The sequence below is a fragment of the Mesoplodon densirostris genome, chromosome 6, assembly GCF_025265405.1.
Source record: "Mesoplodon densirostris isolate mMesDen1 chromosome 6, mMesDen1 primary haplotype, whole genome shotgun sequence".
Taxonomy (NCBI): Eukaryota; Metazoa; Chordata; class Mammalia; order Artiodactyla; family Ziphiidae; genus Mesoplodon; species Mesoplodon densirostris.
Genome location: NC_082666.1, coordinates 45,693,728 through 45,719,919, shown reverse-complemented (window position 1 = coordinate 45,719,919; position 26,192 = coordinate 45,693,728). Strand labels below are relative to the sequence as shown.

The window sequence follows — 26,192 nt, the reverse complement described above, 5'->3', positions numbered from 1 at the left end:
ATCTATGACTGAACCATCTAGCTTGTCTGCCTATCTATCTATCTATCTATCTAACCATCCATCCATCCATGCCTCGCTGCAAGGCTTGCCGGATCTTAGTTCCCAGGCCAGGGATTGAACCCGGGGCCACTGCAGTGAAGGCACAAAGTCCTAATCACTGGACCGCCAGAGAATTCCCATGAACCATCTAGTTTAAATGCACTTCCTCATCCTGGTCTCTCTCTATCACTCTGATTTCATACTTTCATAGATTACAATGCAATGATGAGGGATTATTTTAGATTTGTATTAGTCTTTTTTTTAATCAAACTTCTTTTTCATTAGAAAAGAAAGACATGCTTACTGGGGAAAACTTAGAAAATACAGGAAAAATATAAAGAAGAAAATATATACCTTCCATAACCCCAGAGTTAACAAGATTCTAGTGCATTTCCTCCCAGGGTTTTAGGGGTCTCACAGCTCTTTTGAGAGATATATATATATATATATATATATATATATATATATAAAATGTCTTTTACAAACCCCATGAAGAGACAGGGGAGATCTTTTAAATGCCTACATTTGTGAATTGTGTAAGCAATATGCTTGATGGATAAAGGAACAATCACAGAGAAGTTAAGTGGCTTATCCAAGGTCACACAGGCAGAATATGGTCAGGCTAGGGATAGAAGCCAGGTACCCTCTGCCACATGTAATCAATGATGCTACTTCTGCTGGAATCTGATGAGAGCTCAGAGAGGCCTCAAGGCCATACCTACTCAGGAACTGTGGATACTGACAGGAAGCTCAAGGGGTGACCTTGTGGTTCATCCCCAGGGGAGTCAAGAAAGACTGTCTTCTGAGGTTCTATTATAGAGTTTTATACTTGGTTTTTCATTGTGCCATGATGTACTAGATACCTGTGAGTGCGTCTAACATGTTGAGGTGACTTTTCCTGACTAAATAAATGCCTTTTAGAGAAGACATGAAGGAATTTCTGGTCCATGGTCCAGTTTCCTCAGCTTCAGTAACAGTCTGCAATCACCATGTTTTTCAGAAACTGTGGTATAAAGCAGCTGAGCTCTGAGGAGTAAGAATGAGGCAGTCTGTGAAGATCATTAGATAGACTTTTGTAAATGATATACAACTCAAGTGTAGCAGTTAAGAGTGAAATCTGAAGTTAGCCTGTCTGGGTTTACACGCCAGCTCTGACAATACGGTTGTTTAAACTTTTGCATTGTGAGAACTTTCACAAATCACTTAACTTTTCAGGGCCTCAGTTTCTTATCTATAAAACCGTAATTTCATAGGTTACTTTTGAGGACTAAAAGAGATAATATGTAGTAGGTAAAGCACTTAGTACTACGACTGGCACATCATATGTTCTCAATAAATATTAATCAAAGAAAATATACTAAAGAACTAACTTTTTTTTTTTAATGTATTTATTTATTTTTGGCTGCGTTGGGTCTTCATTGCTGGGCACGGGCTTTCTCTAGTTGCAGCGAGTGGGGGCTACTCTTTGTTGTGGTGCGCGCGCTTCTCACTGCGGTGGCTTCTCTTGTTGGGGAGCAAGGGCTCTAGGCGCCGCGGGCTTCAGTAGTTCTGGCTCACGGGCTCTAGAGCGCAGGCTCAGTAGTTGTGGCACACGGGCTTAGCTGCTCCGCGGCATGTGGGATCTTCCTGGATCAGGGATCGAACCCATGTCCCCTGCATTGGCAGGCGGATTCTTAACCACTGTGCCACAAGGGAAGCCCCAAGAACTAACATCTTTGTGTAAACTTCCAAAACTTAAACTATTTCTTTTTAACAATGTAGAGACTTCCCTGGTGGTCCAGTGATTAAGACTCCGTGCTTCCAGTGCAGGGGGCATGGCTTCGATCCTTGGTCAGGGCACTAGGATCTGCACAGCAGGAAGCGAAGCTTCATCTGCCGCTCCCCATCACTCACATTGTGCATTATCACCTGAACCATCCTGCCCCCACCCCCCATCCCACCCATCCATGGAAAAACTGTCTTCCATGAAAGCGGTCCCTGGTGCCAAAAAGGTTGGGGACCGCTGCTTTAGACAAATCATGTTATGTGAGTAGTAAAATGGGGACCTGATACAATAGAAAGTAGAGACAACTATGGAATTCTGTGGCACTGGGAAATATTCAGGGACTTATTAATAAGAATAATAGACATGACAAATTTAACTAGCATCACAGTAAGCATTATATGTATATTATCTCATTTCCTTCTCTGTCACACAACCCAATCGTCTCCTAACATCCACATATTTTGGGCTCAGAAAGGTAAAGGATGTGCTCAAGGACACACGGCACTGGGACCCAGCTCCATCCAGACTTTAAGCTTCCTGCACAAATACCAAAGACAGGCTATGAGCACTTCAGTAGGATAGGCACTGTGTATAGACTAAGTCTCTATCACCGGCATACAACTGAGGCTTATCTAGGGGAAGCTCTTACTCTGTGGGCCTCTGCTACCAACTACAGCCAAGGCAATGTTAAAACACGAAGCAGATTTATTAGAAGTTCAGGAATGGATACCTATAAGTACATGAAATGTCTGTAGAAATGACTTAAAAGCCCAAAAAACTCTACAAGGGAAAAAATGTCCATCATTGGCCTGACAAGCAAAACCTTGATTCCAAATCTGGTTATATTAGCAAGTCCTCTGTAAAGGCAGGGAAGTCCTGGTCCCTGCATTGGTAAGACCAGGTAATAAAATACACCTGGAAGGAGAAAGTTCTTGGAGGAAGGACAATCCTGTGTGAAAAATGAAGCTGCCAGTTGTGCAGGCAGGTAACAAGTAGCCATGCCTGAGTGAGCCTGAGGGTGATCTGCGATGGTGACATACATGAAGATGACACCTGAGGGTGACACTTGAGCAAACACATAGGTGATACCTGAGTGAGCATGAATGGTGACACCTGAGAGAGAGTGAAAGTGTGACACCTGAGTTAGCAAGTGCTGTTGTTTCAATTGAGTAAATGTTTATGAGGGTAACCATGTCAGATATGCATAATTTATATCAACTTTCCACCTTGATCTCAGCTGGCTTCCCTCTTGTACAACCTCGTATGTATTACAGACTGAGGGTATCAATGGCAATATGTTCACTAACAAGAAACTTCTGCTTGTCTTAGAAAACACACCTTAGGGTAGAAGAGTGTCATAAACTCTTCCAGGGTGAGAGTGATTTGACACCAGATTGCCCACTAACATAGTTATGACCCATAGCCAAGGAAAAGGGACTTCCTTTTAGTGTTTGGTCCTTTCCCATTCAATTGGTCTAATTTCCAAGGACAACAGCGTCATGAGGACCAACTCTCCTGAAACTCCCAGCCAAATGAAGGAACGACTAGGGGAGGCAGGGGCAAGAGGACCACAGGGAATAGGTGTATAAGAAACCATTTCCTCAGGACTCTGCAGTGGAGGGAGCTCTGGACAGGTTAAGAATGGTCAACAGCCTCAGAAGAGCCCTTCAACATGTCCCACACACTTTTGTTCTGTGCCTGCCTTTGCAGCCACACTGAGGTGCCATCCTTTGATTTTGGGTACCAGGATTCAGGAATCTGATAATCACATAAATACAAGGTTCCAGCCCTTAAACAAAATTTACCTATTTGTCCCAAAAAAAGAAACTGTTAGAAAAAGCACGTAGTAATGGTGGGCCACCTCGCCATTTCACACACCCAAGTCCCTGGAGGGATGTACTGTGAAGCTGTTCTAAAGGTGGGTATTGTCAAGTACCCAGCCTGTCCTTCGAGCCTTCTCCCTTTGACTCTAGCCAGGCTTGTTGGATATACTAGCATGACTATGATGGCTGCATGTTAGAATCACCTTTGGGAGCTTTTAAAATAATACCCACCTTCATACATTGCTGGTGGGAATATAAAATGGTGCAGCCACTTTGGAAAACAGTTTGGCAGTTCCCCAAAAAGTGACTCAGCAATTCCACTCCTAGGCATATACTCAAGAAAACTGAAAACGTACATCCACACAAAAACCTGTACCTGAACGTTCATAGCAACATTATTCATAATAGCCGAAAGGTTGAAACAACCCACATGCCCATCAACTGACGGATGAATAAAATATGGTATATACGTACAACAGAGTATTATTCGGCCATAAAAAGGAATGAAGTACTGATACATTCAACAACATGGATGAACCTTGAAAACATTATGCTAAGTGAAAGAATGCAGAGAAAAAAGGTTGCATATTGTGTGATTACATTTATATGATATGGCCAGAACAGGTAAATCCAGAGAGATAGAAATTAGTGGTTGTCAGGCACCAGGCACAGGGGAAATAAAGAGTAACTGTTAATGGTACAGGGTTTCATTTTGGTGTGATGAAAATGTTCTGGAATTTGATAGTGGTGATGGCTGTACAACTTTCTGAAAATACTAAAAAAAAAATCACTAAATTATATATTTTAAAAGGGTGAAAAAAGCAGATTTTAAAATACCTTTGGAATGATACACAAAAAACTAAAAAATATATTAGTTGCCTCAGGAAAAGGGAATGGAAGGAATATTTCCATTGTACTTTCTGAATTTTGAATCCATGTGAAGGTATTACCTATTAAAATTTTTATTGAAAATAGAATATTTCTCTCCAGCAGCCTTTACCAGAGCCCACTACCATAAAAATACACATTAGCAGCTTTTGAAACTGGCTCAAAAGTATCCTCTCCTGCACTAGGCTCTCTCACATGCCTTACTTCCCACTATCAAAGCACTGAGACAACAACCTTGTAGAGAAAGGAGCCAACTTCTCAGAGGAGGATTCATTTTATAAATGTGAAATGGTATGTTTGTCATCGCCCTTTGCCTAAACCTGAGTCCATTATATTTGCGAGATAGCAAAATGAAGTCTTCCCTGGTACTTAGGCTGCTACAGTGGGGTAGTAAAGGAGGAAGAATTACCTCTAAGAGAAGCTCCACACTATCCACCTGGAGTTCCCGCAGTCCCACTATCTGTACCACATGCTTGCTATCTTCTCTTGCGAAGAGCCTGCGGATGCAAGAACATGGTTGGTTTGGCAGAGCTTCAGTAACAGACTCCCCAGAACCCAACCCACCACTCTCCATTAAGTAGCAGTTTTGCTGTTTGTGTGGGATCGATATGCATTCTCCTCACCAGCCCCCACACCTCCTGATTCCAGCCCCAGGCTTCAGAGGCAGTCTTTGATTGTTTTAAACAAATCAGCATCTTTGGCTACAATGAATAGAATGAGCGTTTAACCCAGACCTATGCCAATCAGTGGGTGGTGTATTCCTGGCTACAGTGATTGGTTCAGGAGTGGATATGGGATCTTCGCTGGTCCCATCAAAATAAAGTCCTAGTCTCTGGTTGTTAGGTGCTCTCTTTTTCTCTCTAGAAGTGAAAGCATGTGGCCCTGGGAGCAGTGGCAGCCATTCTACATCCACAAAAGAGACAGTTTTGGAATGATGCTAATACCATGGAAGGTAGAGCAGAGAGATGCAAAGAAACTGGGTCTTTATAACATCACTGAACTGCTAGAGTAAAAAGACCGTAAGGCTTGACTATCCTCTAGGCTTTCTAGTTATACGAGCCAATGACTTCCCTAAGTGCATAAGTCAGTAAGAGTGGGGTCTTATTTTACTAAATACTTGCAGCATAAGGAGTCCTGATACATTTTCTAAGGAAGCAAGGAAGAGCTGGTGTTTCACCTGAAAGCCTCAGGCCTGCGTGTAACAAAATGAATGGTTACGGTTTACCATTATCACTGAACCAGATCCACCAAGGGGCATGTATTGAATCTATCAAAGACTCTAAGATTATCTTCTCCCTTAATAAGATACTGATTGTCAAATAAAATAAAATAAAATAAAATAAAAATGGAATTTCACTTCACAGCCAAAAAAAGAGTTTCTCAAAAAATTTTTTTCTCCATCTAAACCTTACCCCAAGTTTCCAAATTTTTACAGAAGGATAGGAAAATGGCCTCACCAATGCCCATGATCTCTCAGAAGACAACTCTATTGGAACAGTTAGGCTTCTGGAATAAAAGAAGGATCTAGCTTTCAGAGCCTTCACATCACTCCTGAACATACTTCCCAGGCCCCAGAAAAGTTCCTAATGAATAGCCTAAAATGCACTGCTGTATTTTTAAATCATAGAAGCAAGAAGTATATTTTTATCACTTTTAATGCAAAGGTAAAGACAACTTATCTTCTACTTTAAAGAGTTAATTTTAAGATCTTTAAACTTTGGTTTCTAGTTTAGGAGGTAGACTGAGCACATATACTTCTATCTACCTTTGACAAAGCCCCTCTTATAGAAAATATATTTTATTTTAAAAACAACAGGATAAGTCATAACAGCTCTAAACAAACAAGAAAGAGTATTATCAATGGAGCAGGACATTTCAGAAGTCTCAGAAAGGCAGGAAATAAAGAGATATTAGCCAATTAACCAGAGACATAAAAAAAAAAAAAAACCCAAAATCCCACAGCTCAAGACACTTGCAGAATAAGTGTGGGTATTCCCTAGTGAGCCCTAGAGAAGCTTTAAACCCAGGAGTTAGCAGATTCCCATCCCCTTGGCTATAATTAAAGAATGTAGAAATAACAGGACAGTGTATCGGGGTCATTCATTAAAGAACTGCACTCAAAAACAGCTGGATATCCTGACTGTCCCTTCACACAAAGAAACAAAATGCGTGTACACACACACACACACACACACACACACACACACACACACACACACACACACACACACACACACACACACACACACACCAGTGGCTTTTATTTTCATGCTAACTGTTCTTTAAAGGAAGTGGCCGTTCTGACTGGAAAGGGCTCCTAATGAGGATATTGAGGCTTGAAAGAGAAGCTGTGATGGAGCTAACTTGAGGCTTCAAAACCAACACAGAGAGAGTAGAAAAGAAAAGCAAGTCTTCCCCAAAGCAACCCCAAAGTAGCACCCTTCTTTATCTGGCAATTGTGTCATGACTGAACCCCCAACACCTGTACATTCTCTGAATTGGGGCATACTGAAGGTCCCTTTTTTGTTGAAATAGTCCATAGGATGGTGGCCTGCCTAAGCCCACTCCAGTGACTTCTCCAGTTATGCTACTCAATACTCTAGTGCCCCTCTATGACAGGGGCCGCCCTATCAACGCTCTCCATGAACTGGAGCTGCTCCTCCACCCCTACTCCCCATTCCAGTGCTTTCCTGGAACACATGAAACTTGCACGACCTTTTGGACAGCTCTGTAGGGACTTAGATATCTTTGCTGGGGGCTAGTCTCTTTCACGGATTTGGTTTCCCCAGACTTCTACCATGCTCAGCCTCAACTCACTCCTGTTCACCTGGTGTGGCTGCTCCCAACATGTCTCAGGTCTGGTTAATTCTGTCCTGACAACCTCTTATCCTTCCACTTCCCCTGTTCCCTCTCTCTCCTCCCTGTTCTCCCAGTCAGTTGATACCTCCACAACTTTGTGGCCTCCTACTCAGTTAAAATCATCTGTTTCAACCTAAACAAAACTTTATGCCAGAAAAATACAATAGGGATTTAAAATCAGTTACCGAATGAATACATTTCAAAGTATTGTATTATGTTGCAAGGGCAATAGGTTAAGCCTTATAAGAGTTAATGTGAAGAAAAGATTTTCTTTTCTTTTTACTGATATCAGAAAACTATCATTAAGTTTATCCTAAGATTATTGAGAAGAAAAACAAGACGAATTGGGAAACATTATAGTTCTTCCAGTGTAATAATAGGTCAAAAGAATAGGAAGGGATTTAAGTATATGTTGCTTTCCCGACTTCCTGAAATTATAATCTTTTTCACAGACCAAAATAAAAGGGATATAGTTTTTTGATGAGCATTAGCCTATTGATCACTTAAAAATACTAATGGAAGGCTAATTTATATTTTTCTCTAGCTGAACTGACAGTTTGAAAAAAATATGCATCTGATTCAGGAGACTCTCATTTCACAAAAGGGCATTAGTGTACCAAAGCCTCTCATTAAATCCCATGATTCAGTGGGACTCTGGCTTAAAACAACAGAGAACAGATTTATAGTTTCCTACTCATATCCAATACCTTTTTCTTCTATTTAGGAGGTCATAAAGCTGTCCACAGTAGATTTCATAGAAGCTGATCCACACAAAACAGTGCCTTCTTGGCTGGGACCCTTCTAGTTGTCTGAAGATATCTTTAGCAGCCAGAGCATACAGTCCTGGGTTCTGATGAGTTCCTATCATGGTATAGGTCTTTCCGGCACCTGTCTGTCCATATGCGAAGCAAGTGGCGTTGCCTCTGGGGGAAGAATCATTTGTATTTACTTTTAAATATTAAGAGAAATGCTAATCTACACACAGATTTTTAAATGACAAAAGTCAGGTGGAAAAAGAATCCTTGACAAAATTCAGCTAGAAAATATAGAGCCCTTTAAGGAGTAGAGGGCTTTACATTATAAAAACAAGGGAGGAGGAAAAAAATTCTCAAAGCAGTACGTGAGTTTTTTTTACTAGGAATTTTTTATGGAACTGGTAAGACCATAAGACAACTCTAGAAAATAAGGAAACAAAGACCTCATGTTAGGTGCTTTAGAGGATCCTAGAGAAAAAATAATTGTGTTAATCCTGAAAGATAAGTTTGGTGAAAGAAGTAATTGAGAATTAAATACAATAAATAATAGAAGATCATATGATAAACAGGATGGTAGTGACCACTCATATGAATACTAAGGAAGTTTAGACAGAGGTAAAATCAATTTAAGTAAAATATTTGAAGGACTCAGAAAAGAGATCTTAGGGCCTCAGTTTTCACTTTCATTGATAAATTACTGGACTACTTGATTTCCAAGATCCCTTCTAGCCCTGATGTCCTATGATTCTAAGTGGGAGTCACTATTCTTGCATGTGGATACGTGCATGTACACACAACCTGTATGAGTGTGAAAAACTGCAAAATAAGAGATGGACAGAAGAGTTGGGAGGCCAACCTGCCAGCCAAAGTATGTTTTAGGAGGAGATGAGGCCAAGATTACTCGAGTACTGTGAGGTCCTATGTACTATGTAGCCCTAGTACTATGTAGTACTAAGTAGAGAGTGAACATAATGTTATGCAGTAAGTAGCTATTGCAGACTCTTGAACAGGAATCACATGGATTAATGATAAAAGTAGCTACTTGCAGCAAGAAAAAAATTCTATGTATGGACACAGGGGAGGGAGGCTGGAGGTGGGCAGAGAGATGAATACATAGAAAGGACATGAAGCCAGATAGAAACCAAAGAAAGAATGATATGACAAGAGCAAAGTAACCATGGAAGTGTGAGAATCAAGAGATGGGAGCTAATCAGACTTAAGCTGTTTAGAAGTAGAGACCGGTTACTCCTTGTGTTTTAAACCATGGCTCCCAGCAGTGTGGGCACTTGAATACACTGGCAGAGACACAGTAAGGAAGAGAATTACAAGAGGAAAATTTGAACACACTGAAGAAGAGCTAGGAACATGAGAATAATAAAGAATAATATCCACCTTATCTTCTGAACATTTTCGTGATGAACTTTAAAAAAAAAACAACAGATGAAGAAAGCTCTTATTACACTTTACAAGGACTAACCTAATAATTTCACCTAACTTGCAATTCTCTTTTTATTAATGTCTTAACATTCTAACTTATTTTAGAAACTTGCTCTCTCAAAAAGCACTCCCTAAATTTGGTGCATAGGAATTGAACCTGAAAGAGATTTCACTTTTTAAAAAAATTTATTTTAATTAATTTATTTATTTTGGCTGCACGGGGTCTTAGTTGCGGCATGAGGAATCTTTTACTTGTGGCATGCAGACTTCTTAGTTGCAGCAATGTGGACTTCTTAGTTGTGGCATGCGGGCTTCTTAGTTGCGGCATGCAAACTCTTAGCTGTGGTATGTGTGCAGGATCTAGTTCCCCAATCAGGGATGGAACCCAGGCCCCCGCCGTTGCGAGTGTGGAGTCTTACCCACTGGACCACCAGGGAAGTCCCCAGAGACTTCAGTTTAACCTGCTCATGGAAAAAAAAAAAGTAACTTCTACACAACAACAATAAAGACAACACAGGGATTTCCCTGGTGGCGCAGTGGTTAAGAATCCGCCTGCCAATGCAGGGGACATGGGTTTGATCCCTGGTCCAGGAAGATCCCACATGCCATAGAGCAACTAAGCCCGTGTACCACAACTACTGAGCCTGCACTTTAGAGCCCACGAGCCACAACTACTGAAGCCTGTGTGCCCTAGAGCCCATGCACTATAAAAAGAGAAGCCACTGCAATGAGAAGCCCGCGCACTACAACAAACAGTAGCCCCCGCCCGCTGCAACTAAAGAAAGCCAGCGGGCAGCAATGAAGACGCAACACAGCCAAAAATAAATTAAAATTAAAAAAAAAAATTAGGGACTTCCCTGTTGGCTCAGTGGTTAAGAATCCGTCTGCCAATGCAGGGGACACAGGTTCAAGCCCTGGTCCGTGAAGATCCCATATGCTGTAGAGCAACTAAGCCCATGTGCCACAACTACTGAGACTGTGCTCTAGAGCCCGCGAGCCACAACTACTGAGCCCACGTGCCACAGCTACTGAAGCCCACATGCCTAGAGCCTGTGCTGTGCAACAAAGAGAAGCCACCGCAATGACAATCCCGTGCACCACATCAAAGAGTAGCACCCGCTCACTGCAACTAGAGAAAGCCCGCAAGCAGCAACCAAGACCCAACACAGGAATAAATAAATAAATAAATTTATTTATTTAAAAAATAAAAAGACAACACAAAAAACAGGCAAATGAAGATATCTGAATGGCCAATAAGTACATGAAAAGATGCTCAGTATCATTAGACACTGGAGAAATTAAAATTAAAAAACACGAGGAAATTCCCTGGTGGCCCAGTGGTTAAGACTCCGTACTTCCAATGCTGGGGGCCCAGGTTAGATCCCTAGTCAGGGAACTAGATTTCACATGCCACAACTAAGAGCCTGCATGCTGCAACGAAGATCCAGCATGCCGCAGCTAAGACCCAGCACAGACAAAATAAATAAATAAATATTTTTTAAAAAAGCCAAACCTACAATGAGGTACAGTTCCATTAAATTGGCTAAAATAAAAAAGACTGACAATATCAACTATGGTGAGGATGCAGAACTGCAATTCTCATACATTGCTTCTAGGAGTATATAACCATGCATGGAAAATTGTTTGACACTTTCTTATAAACATACACCTATCCAATGACCCAGCAATTCCATTTACAGGTTTTTATTCGAGATAAATTAAAAGATGTCCATAAAAAGACTTGCATAAAAATGTTCATACAGCTTTATTCATGATTCTCTAAAACTGGAAACAACAACCCAAATGTCCATTAACAAGAGAATGGATAAAAAAATTGTGGTAGGGCTTCCCTGGTGGTGCAGTGGTTAAGAATCTGCCTGCCAATGCAGGGGACACGGGTTCGAGCCCTGGTCCTGGAAGATCCCACATGCCGTGGAGCAACTAAGCCCGTGTGCCACAACTACTGAAGCCTGTGTGCCACAACTACTGAATCCTGTGAGCCTACAGCCCGTGCTCCGCAACCAGAGAAGCCACTGCAATGAGAAGCCCGCGCACTGCAACAAAGAGTAGCCCTCACTTGCTGCAACTAGAGAAAGCCTGCACGCAGCAACAAAGACCCAATGCAGCCAAAAACAAATAAAAATAAAAATAAATTTATAAAAAAACCCCATCATTATGCTATGCAAAAGAAGCCAGGCATAAGATATATATTGTAATGATTCTGTTTCTATGACATTCTAGAACAGGCAAAACTAATCTATAGTGACAGAAAGCAAGTCAGTAGTTATATAAGACCTGGGGGTGAAGGTGGGAGGATTAACTAAAAAGGGACACAAGAGAACTTCCTGGGGTGATGGAAATGTTCTATATCTTGTTCCAGGTATTGGTTACTTGGATACGTGCAACTATCAAAGCTCATCAAACCTGAGTACTTCTTAAGATCTCTTAGTTATGGCATCTTAATGTATGTAAATTATACCTCAACTTTTTTAAGTTATAAAAGTTATTTTAAAAAATAAAAGTAAAAATACTCTGAAATCAGTTACTCTAGCAGGCTGTTCAACATTTTCTACCTGTACCTGACTACATTTTGAATATACAACAGAGGCCCCTAGTACCTACTCTGTCCCATTTAATGTTTATGTGTGAATAATTATTTTAAAATTAAAATGAAACTATAGGTAGAATACATAATAATTCCTATTATCAAAAGTTCAGACTAACTACAACCACTTACACCTTCTTATTCTGAGGACTGTGATGAAATAATATTGTTGACAGAGACTTCCCTGGTGGTGCAGTGGATAAAACTCCGCGCTCCCAATGCAGGGGGCCCGGGTTCGACCCCTGGTCAGGGAACTAGATCCCATGGGCATGCCATAACTAAGAGTTCGCATGCCGCAACTAAGGAGTCCATGTGCTGCAACTAACGAGCCAGTGAGCTGCAACTAAGGAGGCTGCCTGCTGCAACTAAGACCCCATGCAACCAAAAAAATAAAAATATATATATATTGTTGACAGCTTATATTTTTCCACTAAGCACAGAGAATCAATATCATCAGCATAAATGGAAATTTTGCTGAATATTTCTAAATGCTTTGTGAATCCTTATAGAGACACTGAATTTTCCAGAAGAGTCTAATTTAAATTCATTAAGTCAAAACACAATTTCATGTTTAATTCAAAATAATTGAAAAACATAAGTAACATTTATAAAGAAATAAGATTTATGGAAAATAGAAAATAAAAGGCAGGAGGAGCAAATAATTTCTATCGTACCCATTGAAAATATGCTGAATGAGTGGGTGAGTAGTTTTCATGTATACATCTTGATTGGTGCACGCCTCATCAAAGACTTCATCAAAATAAAAAACATGCTGAAAAAGAAATTTGGTTTTTATAGAAAGAGACACTTTCTTGATTTTCTTCATCACTATTCTAGTTAACACATGATAAAGGCGCAAATACATTTTTAACTAATAGTAACTGTCCATGACAAACTTAGAGATAATAAGCAATCATTAACTGTCAAATGACAGGGCCTTCTTTTACTTGAGATCTCTGTAGACATGTTCTCACAATGTAATAACTAAACCACACAATTTTTGTTCTCTCTTAAGGGAAGTAAATTAAAGAGTCCAACAGTGAGTCAATCTTCCTTAGGTCTAGGAGAGGAACTGAATTCTATGGAAATTATCCTCATAGCCCACCTAGAGCCAGCATATTTGAAATTTGGGGGGAATTCTAGAGGAAGATCTTTATTCCATAGGTTACATAGCTTAATTTATAATTCCATAAATATTTATTGCTCAGCTGGTAGCATGTATATTGCAGTAGGTACTTCGAGGGGCCCAAAGAAACAGACATTACTCTACCATTACCCTACTCCACAACCTAAAGATGTGAATCCGGACAAGTATACAAATGACCACAAGGTAGAAAAAATTTGAGAGATAAAGCACATGTGGAATTCAAAAGAAAAACATAATCTCTCTGATTGGGAAAGACATTCTGAAAAAGCTTGTACTAAGAATGGGCCATGAGGGAAGAAGAGGAATTTAAGAGGTAGGGACTGAGGCAGGGAAGGTATTCTGGGCATGGGGGAAACATGAGCAAAGAGTCAAAGCAGGAAAGCACAAAGAATCTTTAGGGGACAGGGAGGATTCAATGTGTTTGACATATAGGATCTTGGCAGGTAGAAAAGTGAAATAGAAGGTGAGAATAATGAGTTAGGACTATGTTGTAGGGGTCTTGGTACACCAGCCTTAAGGGAAGGGGTAGAATGCTTATATTTAATTCAGTAAAAGTGGAAAGACAAAAAACTGTGCAAAGGAGAGGATGACCTGAGCCATTTTATTGGAAGACTAATCTGGCTTCATATTGTGAATGTATTGGAAACAGGAACACTAGTAACTCAGTGGTGAGGTTAAGAAGGGTCTAAATTAGACAATGACAATGGAAAGAAAAAGGAAATGGATGCGTAAGAAATTTGGCAATGACTGGTTGTGATAGCTGGGGAGAGAAAGGAGTCCAAGATGACTCCCAAATGAAAAATCATGGTAATCTGAAAGAGGAGAGATAGGAAATCCCATTAAATTGGGTCTGGAAAGCATTACTTCAGCAGCTGTAATAATTTCCATAATTTAGAGGCTCACTATGTTGGCAGCCCAACTATATCTGAGTAAGAAATCCTAATAATTTCAAGTCTGATTGTAGCATCATAATGGAAGTCTACACATAATGAATGAGAGATGAGGCCCTATCTTCTGCTACCTTCTGGGCCTGCTCTAAATATTCAGTTAAGAAAAAGTTTTATGGGCAAGTCTGGAAAAGTGGACTTGAGCCAATGCATCGCGGGTCACCATAGCCCACATTCAATTCTGTTTCATGTACCATTACATTACATTAGAATGGAAATTTTTTAGGTCATCTGAAAGAAATTGGGTCCACAAAGTCAAATTTATCAATTAGAAAAAATCTCCAGGGAATTTTCTGGAGGCCCAGTGGCTAGGACTCCACGCTTCTACTGCAGGGGGCACGGGTTCAATCCCCAGTCAGGGAATTAAGATCCCACAAGCCGCATGGCATGACTAAAAAAAAAGAAAGAAAGAAAAAAAATCTCCAAAAGTTAGGAATTGAGAAAAAAAATGAATCTGTGCAACATGATAAAGAGATCTGTGAACATTTAGTGCTCTGAAAAATATGATTGATTTTAAGAACAGTTAAATGTTTCTGTTTTAGCTCGGTCATAGGTAGATGGGGGTTCATTATACTTTTGATTAAGCTTGAAAATGGCAATAATAAAGAGTAAAATATATTTCTGAAATCTGACTTTAATGGACATGATTTATATCTAACTCATAACTGGTCTTTAAGAAAGGAGACAAATCCATTCTTTGCTCAAATATCACTGTAGGTTTTTATAGTTAAGTATGAAGTCAAAAGCATTTTTGGCATTTCTCAGGAAAATAAAAAAATGAACGGAAGTAAATGTGGATATACATTTTTGGGGGGTTTTCTTTTATTTCATGAGTATATGGCTATTCTTCTCTTTCTATAAGTGCTCTTGAGTAAACACCTTTGAAAGCATGTATTGACTAAAGGAATTAGTATCTTTCCTTCCAATAGGATTTAAGTACTGATTTTCCCAGTAATTTTGTATGAATCTTTCATGAAAGATATGTGAACATACAAGATTACTATTATAATTCATGTGCATCACATATGCTTTCATTTGATCATATTTTATCAATGAAGTTGGATTAACATTCACTTTAGGCAGTTCCCTGGTGGCCTACTGGTTAGGATTTGGACTTTCACTGCCGTGGCCTGGGTTCAATCTCTGGTCAGGGAATTGAGATCCTGCAAGCAGTGCAGCGTGGCCAAAAAAAAAAAATTCACTTTAGCTTTGATATGATCAGAGTTGCATAGTTTATTTTTTAAAGAAGTTTTTTTTTAAAGTTATAAGTGTCTTTATAAAATATCTCTGGAAAAAAACACTTAAGTAATACTGGTTGTCTTCAAGGAGGAAATGGGATTAGAGACACTCTTCATTGCATACCGTTTTGATTTTGAAATAGGTAAATCTATCCTATTCAAAAGTTCTTACTTTTTTTTTTATAAGAGTAACACTGCTGATTACATAAAAAGATTTTAAACATGGATAACAACAGATAAGAAAATCAAATTATCTGTAAATCTTACTACCACTAGAGATGGCCACTATTGACTTTGATATATTTCAGTACCATCTTTTTTTCTCTATATATATTTTTCTTTAAGAAATTGGAATGAAACACATACAGATATGTCTCCTTGTTTTTTCACTTATGTTGATATCCTAAAATTTAATGGTAAGTAGAACAGCACACTATATGTATATGATCACATAAGTAACAAAAGAAGATTTGAAAGGGTAAGATGTTTAATTAAAGGACACATAAACCTATTTGAATTCCTGAATAAGTTTAAAAATAAAACCCAAAGAATCTAGTATCAATATTTATTTGCTATGTTTGCTATGAACCTCCCTTTTCTTCTTTCTACTTAAGAAAAAGGGGGAGAAAAAAGGCCTCTCAACACATATATTATAAGTATTGACAGGTAAGGACTTTGACCTATGAGAGTGAAGGTCCAAAGTTCAAACAGCAGAGAAAGTGCTAAGGAAAATATGGGTATTCAATAAGTATTGACCAATGGCAATGACAAAGAAGTAAGGTTATTGTGTTTTGGGATAATGGAAAAATACAAAAGATAAGATGATGCCTCCTTGAGGGAATTACTGCAGAAGCATCATTAAGGCAGTCTTGGGTAGATGGTGATTGGATAGGGCTATTACCATGGCTATAAGTAGCCATGGAACTAGATAGTATTACAACTAATTGGTCATTTGGACCATCTTCAATATAAGTACCTCCCACCTAGACCTAATAGACTGTGCATTGACCAGCAATCAATAAGGCTGTTAAAGTGACTGGGCTGGTTATACAGTGGCCTAGTAATTTAGTGCCCATAGAAAGACACAGTAGATTGCTTTGAATGTTACTGTGAAAGCCAATTTTGGTAAGCAAAGAAAAAAAAGAACAATGCAAGTGTTAAAGAGGGGAGAGTATTAACAATTTGACTTCAGTGTTAAAGGATTTATTCTAGTAGAGTAATATCTCAGCTGACTAAGGTGAATTGCTTGCACACCAGATTACTCACCACTTTTTTTTTTCTTTCTACCTGTCACTGGGTTTTGTTTTGTTTTTTTGCACCACGTGGCTTGCAGGATTTCAGTTCCCTGACCAGGGAATGAACCCAGGCCACGGCAGTGAAAAACACCAAATCCTAACCCCTAGACCACCAAGGAACTCCCAGTCACTGGGTTTTGAAGTAACAGAGAGAGTGAATAGAATGAACATAATATGAACATGCAGGGAGGCAGATTCAGATAAGAGAAACTCTGAATTCCCAAATCTTAACATCTGGTGGATTATTCCCTGTTTAAGATTATTCATAATTGCTTCATCATTTTAAGAGTACCTAAATTATGGTATCTTCCACCTGTGGGGTTTGCTGCTTTTATAAGAGACTGAAGGAATTATCACAAGGGTACCTATCAGCTAGGAATAAATTCCTTTCAGTATCAAACCCTTTGTCCTTGGACTCATCATGATCATTCTGGCAGGGAGTGAACATTTTTTAATGTGTTTGAACTACAGTGTTTTATTTAACCCCTTATATGTTCTATGTAAAATCATATCCCTGGGTTATATTTACTCACTGCAATCTACCTTGTACAAAGTGGCCTGTTCAGGAGCCCAATTTCCACCAAATTAAGCCTAGGCCCAAATACAAGTGAGAATCAAAATAAGCAGTTGGCTGGCAATCTGGGGTCTTTTTGCTCAAAAATATACCCTCCATCATTAAACTCCAGACTCGCACTCAGCAGAATGAGAAGTTCACACTGTGAGAGACAGGCGAGAACTGAGACTGTGTGAACATCTCATAGTTGCTCTGGTGCATACGCTCAGTGACTGGCCCTGCTTACCACCAGTTCATTATTTAAACTCTTTTTATTCCCTCATTCACTCTTTTCTGACTGAATATGTGTAATTAAGTTCACATAAAGCATGTTAAGTGACTGTATGATGCAACTCTATTGCACAAGAGTGGAGGAGTTACGTTTTTGTATCCCCCACTGCATTATATTTTTTAAAAATGAAGGCTAAGGCTTATCAATGATTTAATGCAATGTCACATCAGGAATGAATGCCAACACCCAAACCCAGAACTGGATTTTAGAATTTGTACTGCTACTCAAACAAAAAACAAAAAATTGACACTTGATAATGTTAGTTCCAAACACAGAAGGAAAGCATCATACCTGCAGAATATATTGTGTGAGGTCAACTGCTTCTTTCTTCTCATGAACAAGTAGAGTTTCTTTGTCTTCTACAGTAATAATATTAATTTCTCCACGACGTACCTCCCTCATGCCCAGAGGGCGTTTTCGAACACAAACTCTGATTTTTTCCATCTCAGTCCAGGGATTCTCCTTCTCTGAGGTGTTCTGGCTGATATATAAGTGGGTTTTATTTTTAATAATACGATAAAACTACTTAAGAGGTCAAAGTATCAGTACATTTTGCTACATATTAGGTGTAATACACGCACACACACATATACACACAATATGTTACATACTGAAGTGTTGACACTGAGTTCTTTTATTCGCTATAAATCCTCCTGATTACTTCTATCTCCTTCTCTACTCCACCCCACCCAAAAGCAGGTTTCTTGCTTCCTTTCAAACCAGTTATTATTGTACATTTACTGTTTTCTGGACCATTCAATCTAATTTCTTTTTTTTAATCCTACCCGGGTTTATTAAATACCTTGAATTTGGTGGTAGGTTTCAATGTATTTTCCCCCTGTTTCTCCCAGGTACATTCTGGCACTCCCTTTGTCTTGTTTCCTTGCATCCTCTTTTTGCCTACCCTGATATATATTTATTTGTTAGAACACAATCCTATATTTCCTCTTCCCAGGACAATTTTATGACTGGTGCTAATTCACCACTGGTGCTAATTCACCACTAATGCATCTTTCTATTTAGATACATTTCTTCTCTGGCTGACTTCAGTGAACTCATCAACCTTAACATCCAGAATATTGAGGCAATATTCCTTGGTTGAGCAACATGCTGTGAAGCACAGGAAGCTCAGCTCAGTGCTCTGTGATGACCTAGATGGGTGGGATGGGGGGTGGGTGGGAGGAAGGTCCAAGAGGGAGGGGATACAGGTATACATACAGCTGATTCACTTCATTGTACAGCAGAAACTAACACAACATTATAAAGCAATTATACGCCAATTAAAAAAAAAAGACTACTCAAGCCCTTTGAAGCATGTTTTGTTTTTTTAACCAATGTAGAGTAGACGTCTAAAAAAATGTACCATTTTGACAGTAAGTGTGGCAAAATCTTGACAATCATTGAAAGTGAATGATGGGCATGTGGGGGCTCACTGTTCTATTTTCTCTTCTTTTGCATCTTCTTTTGCTAGATTTTTTTATAAGAAAAGAACAATTTTTTTTCTTTTTTGGCCATGTTGCATGGCTTGTGGATCTTAGTTCCCCAGCCAGGGACTGAACCCTGGGCCATCAGTGAAAGCGCTGAGTCCCAACCACTGGACCGCCAAGGAATTCCCCAGAAAAAAAAAAACAACAAAGTTTTAATGTATTCTAAAATGCTCTGGTTTTACTGCTCAACCTTCCCTAGAAGAAATAAAATATATCTGTCTGACATGCAGAGTTAATACATCTAGAGTTAGGTCTGTTCAAGATCTTAAATAAGTCAGGGCAGCCAGTTATCTAAATGCCTTAGACTTTTATTAAAGTTCTGAGTCCAGTAATTTATTTTGAACTTACCTGATTTGAGGTATCCAAAGAGAATGCTCTTTGGACAGGGATGGCTCACTAATAGGAAGCCTTAAGTTGGTGAGGGAGTTTCTCAGGGTTCTGAAACTCTGGCTCCTACTTAGGGTTTGGGTGAGAAGACAATATTGAGAATTATTGGGGAAAATGTACTTTCTTACCTCCATTTCTCTAATATAATAAGGAATGGGAAGAGTATGATAATAATGATATAAAGTGAGAAAGCTCAATTGAATAGCTTTCGTTCTGGGTTTGCCACGTACAAATCTCTGTGAGAGCACTTATCTCACTATATGGTTGCCTGTCTTCCCACTTACCCTGCCCCCTAAGAGTCTGAGAGTCTCCAGATATCCTAATTATCTTTATATCTAGGATCAGGGCAAGCAGAGGTGGTACTTTATATTTGCCAAATAAATAAAACAGCAATATTTAAACTAAAATATCCATTCTATCTAAATAAATAATGCAAAGTCACATCTTTATTCTATTTATAAATAATTCCAATTTAGATTTTTATGTGTTGTTCAATAAAAGACTAACATTCAAGGGCTTCCCTGGTGGCGCAGTGGTTGAGAGTCTGCCTGCCGATGCAGGGGACACGGGTTCATGCCCCGGTCCGGGAAGATCCCACATGCCGCGGAGCGGCTGGGCCCGTGAGCCATGGCCGCTGAACCTGCGCGTCCGGAGCCTGTGCTCCACAAGGGGAGAGGCCACAACAGTGAGAGGCCCACGTACCGCAAAAAAAAAAAAAAAAAAAAAAGACTAACATTCAAGAAACTATTTGTTCTTTCACCACTGAGCTAACCAATAGGACAGCAACAATCCTGGCATTGATGATCATAGAACAATCTAGTCCTTTCACAACTGAAAGAAGAAAACAGTACTATATGCTCTGTGCTTTGCTAAACCAAACCAAAAAAAAAAATTTTTTTTTCTTCCAGAAACACTATATTTTTCACTTATGTATTTCAAATAACTAAAGGCATTTTTACCTTTAAAATTGGGTCTTCTATTTTTTTAGAATAAAAAAACTAGTTGGTTATGAAATCCTCTGAAACCTTAGCCAATATAAGACCAGAGGTAAATACTTTGTTTTAAGGTATGAATAATAGTCTTTATTTTTTTTTTAAAGTGGCTTAAGAATGTATTTTATTCTCCACAACTCACCATCTATAACTTTTAAAATAACAAAACAAACAATACACATTAGTTTTAAAAGAATGTATTTTCTATCATATACCAAGGTTGGTATTAGGGATTACTTGATATTTCACCTCTTAGGGACCTTATTTCAAATTCTAACTCAAAGCACTGTCACTCTGACAACCAAACTCTAAACTCCATCAAAAGTGTCTTACTCTTTGAAATAACCAAAATCACCTGTCCTTCCAGGGCTGGAATTGTAGAAAGCACTCAAAATCAGGACCATATTTCAATATGTGCAGGTAAATCAATTGCTCCAAAGACCTATTTAATTCAACTAGTTGAATTAAACAGCTGTTTTTAACTAAGCTTCATGCCTCCTGGCTGAAGTGAATTTGATAGCCTTAAAAAAAATCCTGTGGATTGTGTAATTTTTGTTTTTCACTGCAGAGGCTAGTTAACTATTGATATTTTACCTTCATGGATGCATTCGATGTATCATGTTACACTATAATAATAAAAATATGTCTGCTATAGGAATAATAGCAGACCCTGGTAAGTAGCAGCTGCTTGATGCATATGAACAATATCATCTCCCAGCTGGAAAGTCCAAATTCTTCATTAATTTTGCCCTATCAAGTTACTTCCATTATCACCGCAGAAGCTGTTCACTTTCATTTTCTGTAAATATGTAATAGTTGGTCTCCTCTGGTCATGGAGAAGCCTGCCCTTGCCTAAGGCTACCCTCCCTCCAAAATTAAAAAAGAAAAAAATAAGTTATTACCTGATATAGGAATGAGGGATTCCATAGTTATACCCTGAAACATGACAGACTCTTTGCATAACGGGACTATCACAATCTCCCTGTATCGGAGAAAAGTGATTTGATGAAAAGAGTGAAGTGTTAGTTTCTTCTTGTAGGTAGGAATCAGCAGCTGTGGCATTCAGAATTCTTGTTTTTGTACAGTACTGGGAATCATCTGGTAGCAAATGCTCTAGTACTTTTAGGTAACTAGACTTCTGTTCACTTGCAGATAAATGTGATAAATTGCACAGCTCAAACTGATTGTTGCTGGTAGTTCTGTTTTTGTTGTCAGCAGAAGAATCAAAATGCAGTTGCCTTCGAGGGCCAGATCTAGATTTCTGAGGCTTGATGCACAGACTGCTTGTCTGTAGAGGATACTCTGGGCTACTGACTGCTTTATCTTCTTCCTGCATAATCTTAATGACTTTGATAAGTTGGAAGAGACGTTTGCGGTCGTTCATGTCATGGACTCCCAATTTGGAGTAGTCCTTCATTGTAACATTGGCTAATTCATCTATTTTCTGAAGGCCAAGGGCAGTAAAATGAGGATAATACTGTGCTAGTTCAGCTTCACAAAGACATTCATATAACCAGGATGTCATTTTTGTGAATGGATTTCTATAAACTCTGAAGAGAAAAAAAAATTCATTCACTTGAAATATAGTATATATAATACAATTATTCCTTTAAAAAATGAACACCACAAAAGAAACATGCAGAAAAATCCATTCTAGCATACCAGGTTTTCAATAAATATATTTTTCTTCTAAAATGATTAAACAGCATAGTGCATAAAGATGCTTATAGTGCATTTGTAGTAACAGATGTAATTTGTCCATCTGCTTAATAAAAAGAGACTTTCAATTGTGTATACACACAGGTACATGCACACACACATAACACAAGTCACTTACTTATTTCTAGGGAGTTCCTTCCAACCTTGCAATGTCTACTTAACATATACCACAAACTACTAAAACCTTGTTCCCAACTGCTGATTGTTACAGGACTAATTTTAGATGCTCAAGTTAATGTCAAGGCATGTTGCACAACTGTTTCCCATGATTAATGAACAAAGGTTAAGAGCTCTTTCAGAATGGAAAGCAAAATTAAATAGTGGACCACAGAGGATCATAAATGAATATAACTCAGAGGAAATCACATTTGTGTTTGCTGAGTATTGGCAGAAGTTAGTTGAATAAAGAGGTAAAAACATCATTAATTTAGAACCTACTAATTCAGGATTTCAGATTATTCTAAAAGGTTGTAGATGTCTACCTATACAGAACATAAATAAAAGAATTCACCTAGGGGGACTTCCCTGGTGGCACAGTGGTTAAGACTGTGCTCCCAATGCAGGGGACCTGGGTTTGATCCCTGGTCAGGGAACTAGATCCCACATGCATGCCGCAACTAAAAGTTTTGCATGCCACAACTAAGGAGCCCACCTGCCACAACTAAGACCCAGTGCAACCAAATTAATTAATTAATTAATTAATTAAAAAAAGAATTTACCTAGGAAATTAACACTATGGTCAAGATTTTAAATGATTATACAGTAAAATGCTTAAAAAATTTAACACCAAGCTATTTAATTAAATACTAACAAATGATGTGGTAATAACACATAATCCTGGTCTACTATTAAAATCCTGGAGAACTCCCTGAGGAGTTAATCACTGTTAATTACTGTTAACAAACAGTTAATCACTGTTAATCAAGTTCAAGTTCAAGAGAATATTCAAAAGTAAGTAAACTACATTTTCTCTTTACAATTTATTTTAAATAATTCAGAGTTTTGGGGGGCTTCCCTGGTGGCGCAGTGGTTGAGAATCTGCCTGCCAATGCAGGGCAAACGGGTTTGAGCCCTGGTCCAGGAAGATCCCACATGCCGTGGAGCAACTAAGCCCATGTGCCACAACTACTGAGCCTGTGCTCTACAGCCCATCCGCCACAACTACAGAAGCCTGCACGCCTAGAGCCAGTGCTCTGCAACAAGAGAAGCTACCGCAATGAGAAGCCCCTGCACCGCAACGAAGAGTAGCCTCTGCTAGCTGCGGCTAAAGGAAGCCCGCGCGCAGCAATGAAGACCCAATGCAGTCAAAATTAAATAAATTATTTATTTATTTAAAAAAATAATAATAATTCAGAGTTTTCAAAACTCTATTAGTTAGTTCATTTTTTTTCTTTTTGCCGTACGTGGGCCTCTCACTGTTGTGGCCTCTCCCGTTGCGGAGCACAGTCTCCAGATGTGCAGGCTCAGCGGCCATGGCTCACGGGCCCAGCCGCTGCGCGGCATGTGGGATCCTCCCGGACCGGGGCACGAACCCGTGTCCCCTGCATCGGCAGGCGGACTCTCAACCACTGTGCCACCAGGGAAGCCCTATTAATTAGTTAGTTCTTGGTAAAGCTTTTTTGTTTTTCATTGTAATTTATATTTTATCTTCACTCTAGGAGACACAGAGAAAGAGGTCAGGGCCAGGTAAAAGTGATGATTAAAGGACCTTGTGTTGGGACTACCCTGGTGGCACAGTGGGTAAGACTCTGCACTCCCAAGGCAAGGGGCCCGGGTTTGATCCCTGGTCAAGGAACTAGATCCCACATGCCTGCTGCAACGAAGAGTTAACATGCCACAACTAAGGAGTCCATGTGCTGCAACTAAGGAGCCCACAAGCCACAACTAAGGAGCCCACCTGCTGCAACTAAGACTCCATGCAACCAAATAATTTTTTTTTAAAAAAGGAGCCTGTGTAATAAATGTTGGAGGAAATGCTACTTAGGCTAAAGAAAAGGCCAAAGGGGCTAATAAGTAACACATTCTAAACTCATCCTGCCCTTTTCCATTTGTGGTAGATTAAAAAAAAAAAGTCACAAATTCTTTGCAGGTCCTTCCATCAAGAGATGGAATTGGGCTTCCCTGGTGGCGCAGCGGCTGAGAGTCCGCCTGCCGATGCAGGGGATACGGGTTCGTGCCCCGGTCCGGGAAGATCCCACATGCCGCAGAGCGGCTGGGCCCGTGAGCCCTGGCTGCTGAGCCTGTGAGTCCGGAGTCTGTGCTCCGCAACGGGAGAGGCCACAACAGTGAGAGGCCCGCGTACCGCAAAAAAAAAAAAGAGATGGAATTTATTTCTCCTGTTGCATCTAGGCTGGCTTTTTTAAAAAACTTTTTTAAATTTATTTATTTATTTATTTATGGCTGTGTTGGGTCTTCGTTTCTGTGCGGGGGCTTTCTCTAGTTGTGGCAAGCAGGGGCCACTCTTCATCGCGGTGCGCGGGCCTCTTACTATCGTGGCCTAACCTTCAGGACAGAAGGTTCTACCACTTCTACTTTTTACCTAAGGCAACTAAATGATTAAAAGACTCCATTAAGGGACTTCTGTGCAGTCCAGTGGTTAAGACTTCACCTTCCAATGCAGGGGGTGTGGGTTTCATCCCTGCTAGGGGAGCTAAGATCCCACATGCCTCATGGCCAAAAAACCAAAACATAAAACAGAAGCAATATTGTAACAAATTCAATAAAGACTTTAAAAATGGTCCACATCCAAAAAAAAACAAAAACAAAAAAGAAGACTCCATTAAGCCTGCTTATGTGGTTATGGAACCATTTTTTCTATTTCCTAACTCTCTACAAGACCCATCACCCAAGGTAATGGACACAATCTCAGGGTCCTTACAAGCAAGAAGAGCCTAATATATACAATGTCTTTACCAATATCACCCTGAATACTTCATATAGGTCAAAGAAGCATTTTATATAGGGATTTCCCTTGTGGTGCAGTAGTTAAGAATCCGCCTGCCAATGCAAGGAACATGGGTTCGATCCCTGGTCCGGGAAGATCCCACATGCTGTGAAGCAACAAAGCCCGTGTGTCCTAGAGCCCATGTGCCACAACTACTGAGCCCACGTGCTGCAACTACTGAGGCCAGCATGCCTAGAGCCCGTGCTCCACAACAGGAGAAGCCACCGCAATGAGAAGCCCTCAAACCGCAAGCTCGCCACAACTAGAGAAAGCCCGCGCAGGGCAACAAAGACCCAACACAGCCAAAAATAAATACAAAACAATAAATAAATACCCTGTTAAAAAAACATTTTATATAACAAAGCCAATCCCATTATTTCAGCTGATGGTCATACTACCTTGATGATCTGATGAAACTAAAATTTACTAAGTTTTATTTTATGCCAAGCGCTATGCTTAAGTACTTTACATAAACTATTTTATTTAGTCTGGTTATACCAGAATTCTATTTTTAAAACCCTGTTGGGGCTTCCCTGGTGGCGCAGTGGTTAAGTGTCCTGTTTTGTGTTGGCTTAATCTGGCAACCCTATCTTAGAATCAAGTTCCACATTTGGGGCAAAAATACTTCATAGATGTTATCATGTGCTTCATAATACATCACATCAGAATACATACAAATGTCTGCAAATTGCAGACTGATTTCCTTCATTGTAAAGTTCTCTCATCAACCAATCAATCCAATGGTTTCATCCTCTGTTGATCGCTACCTGCCTCAGTTATTTCACTGGGGTTGCAAAATGGTGATTTTCTGAATCTATCATTCTTTGTGGAATTTTCCTATAAAGAAAAACTTTCTGTCAACAACTAGGGCTATTTGATTATCCAAAGTAGAGTTTGCACATGAAGGCAGGCATAAAAGTATTCTTTCTTTTAATTTCTAATTTTCAGAGTTAAGTAGTAGTAGTGCCCTAGTTATTTTGGATGGTGTCCAATGAATTCTTTTGGGGTTTTGCTTTTGCT

At 39.5% G+C, this 26,192-nt stretch overlaps 1 protein-coding gene across 3 annotated transcripts in view; it reads right to left on the bottom strand.

Annotated features, from left to right (window-relative positions):
- KIF24 (kinesin family member 24) overlaps window positions 1–26,192 on the bottom strand; it is a 59,830-nt gene that overhangs the window by 21,433 nt on the left and 12,205 nt on the right. For 2 of the 3 annotated variants that reach the window (XM_060101791.1, XM_060101792.1), the window contains exons 2-6: window positions 21,412–22,059; window positions 17,935–18,124; window positions 12,846–12,943; window positions 8,082–8,297; window positions 4,925–5,012 (exon numbers count right to left, since the gene is read on the bottom strand). In XM_060101791.1, the coding sequence (XP_059957774.1) occupies window positions 4,925–5,012; window positions 8,082–8,297; window positions 12,846–12,943; window positions 17,935–18,124; window positions 21,412–22,034 (1,215 nt within the window). In that variant the 5' untranslated portion in view covers window positions 22,035–22,059. Of the gene's footprint in view, window positions 1–4,924; window positions 5,013–8,081; window positions 8,298–12,845; window positions 12,944–17,934; window positions 18,125–21,411; window positions 22,060–26,192 lie in introns of those variants that run through there. The other variant, XM_060101794.1, reaches the window with a different exon arrangement.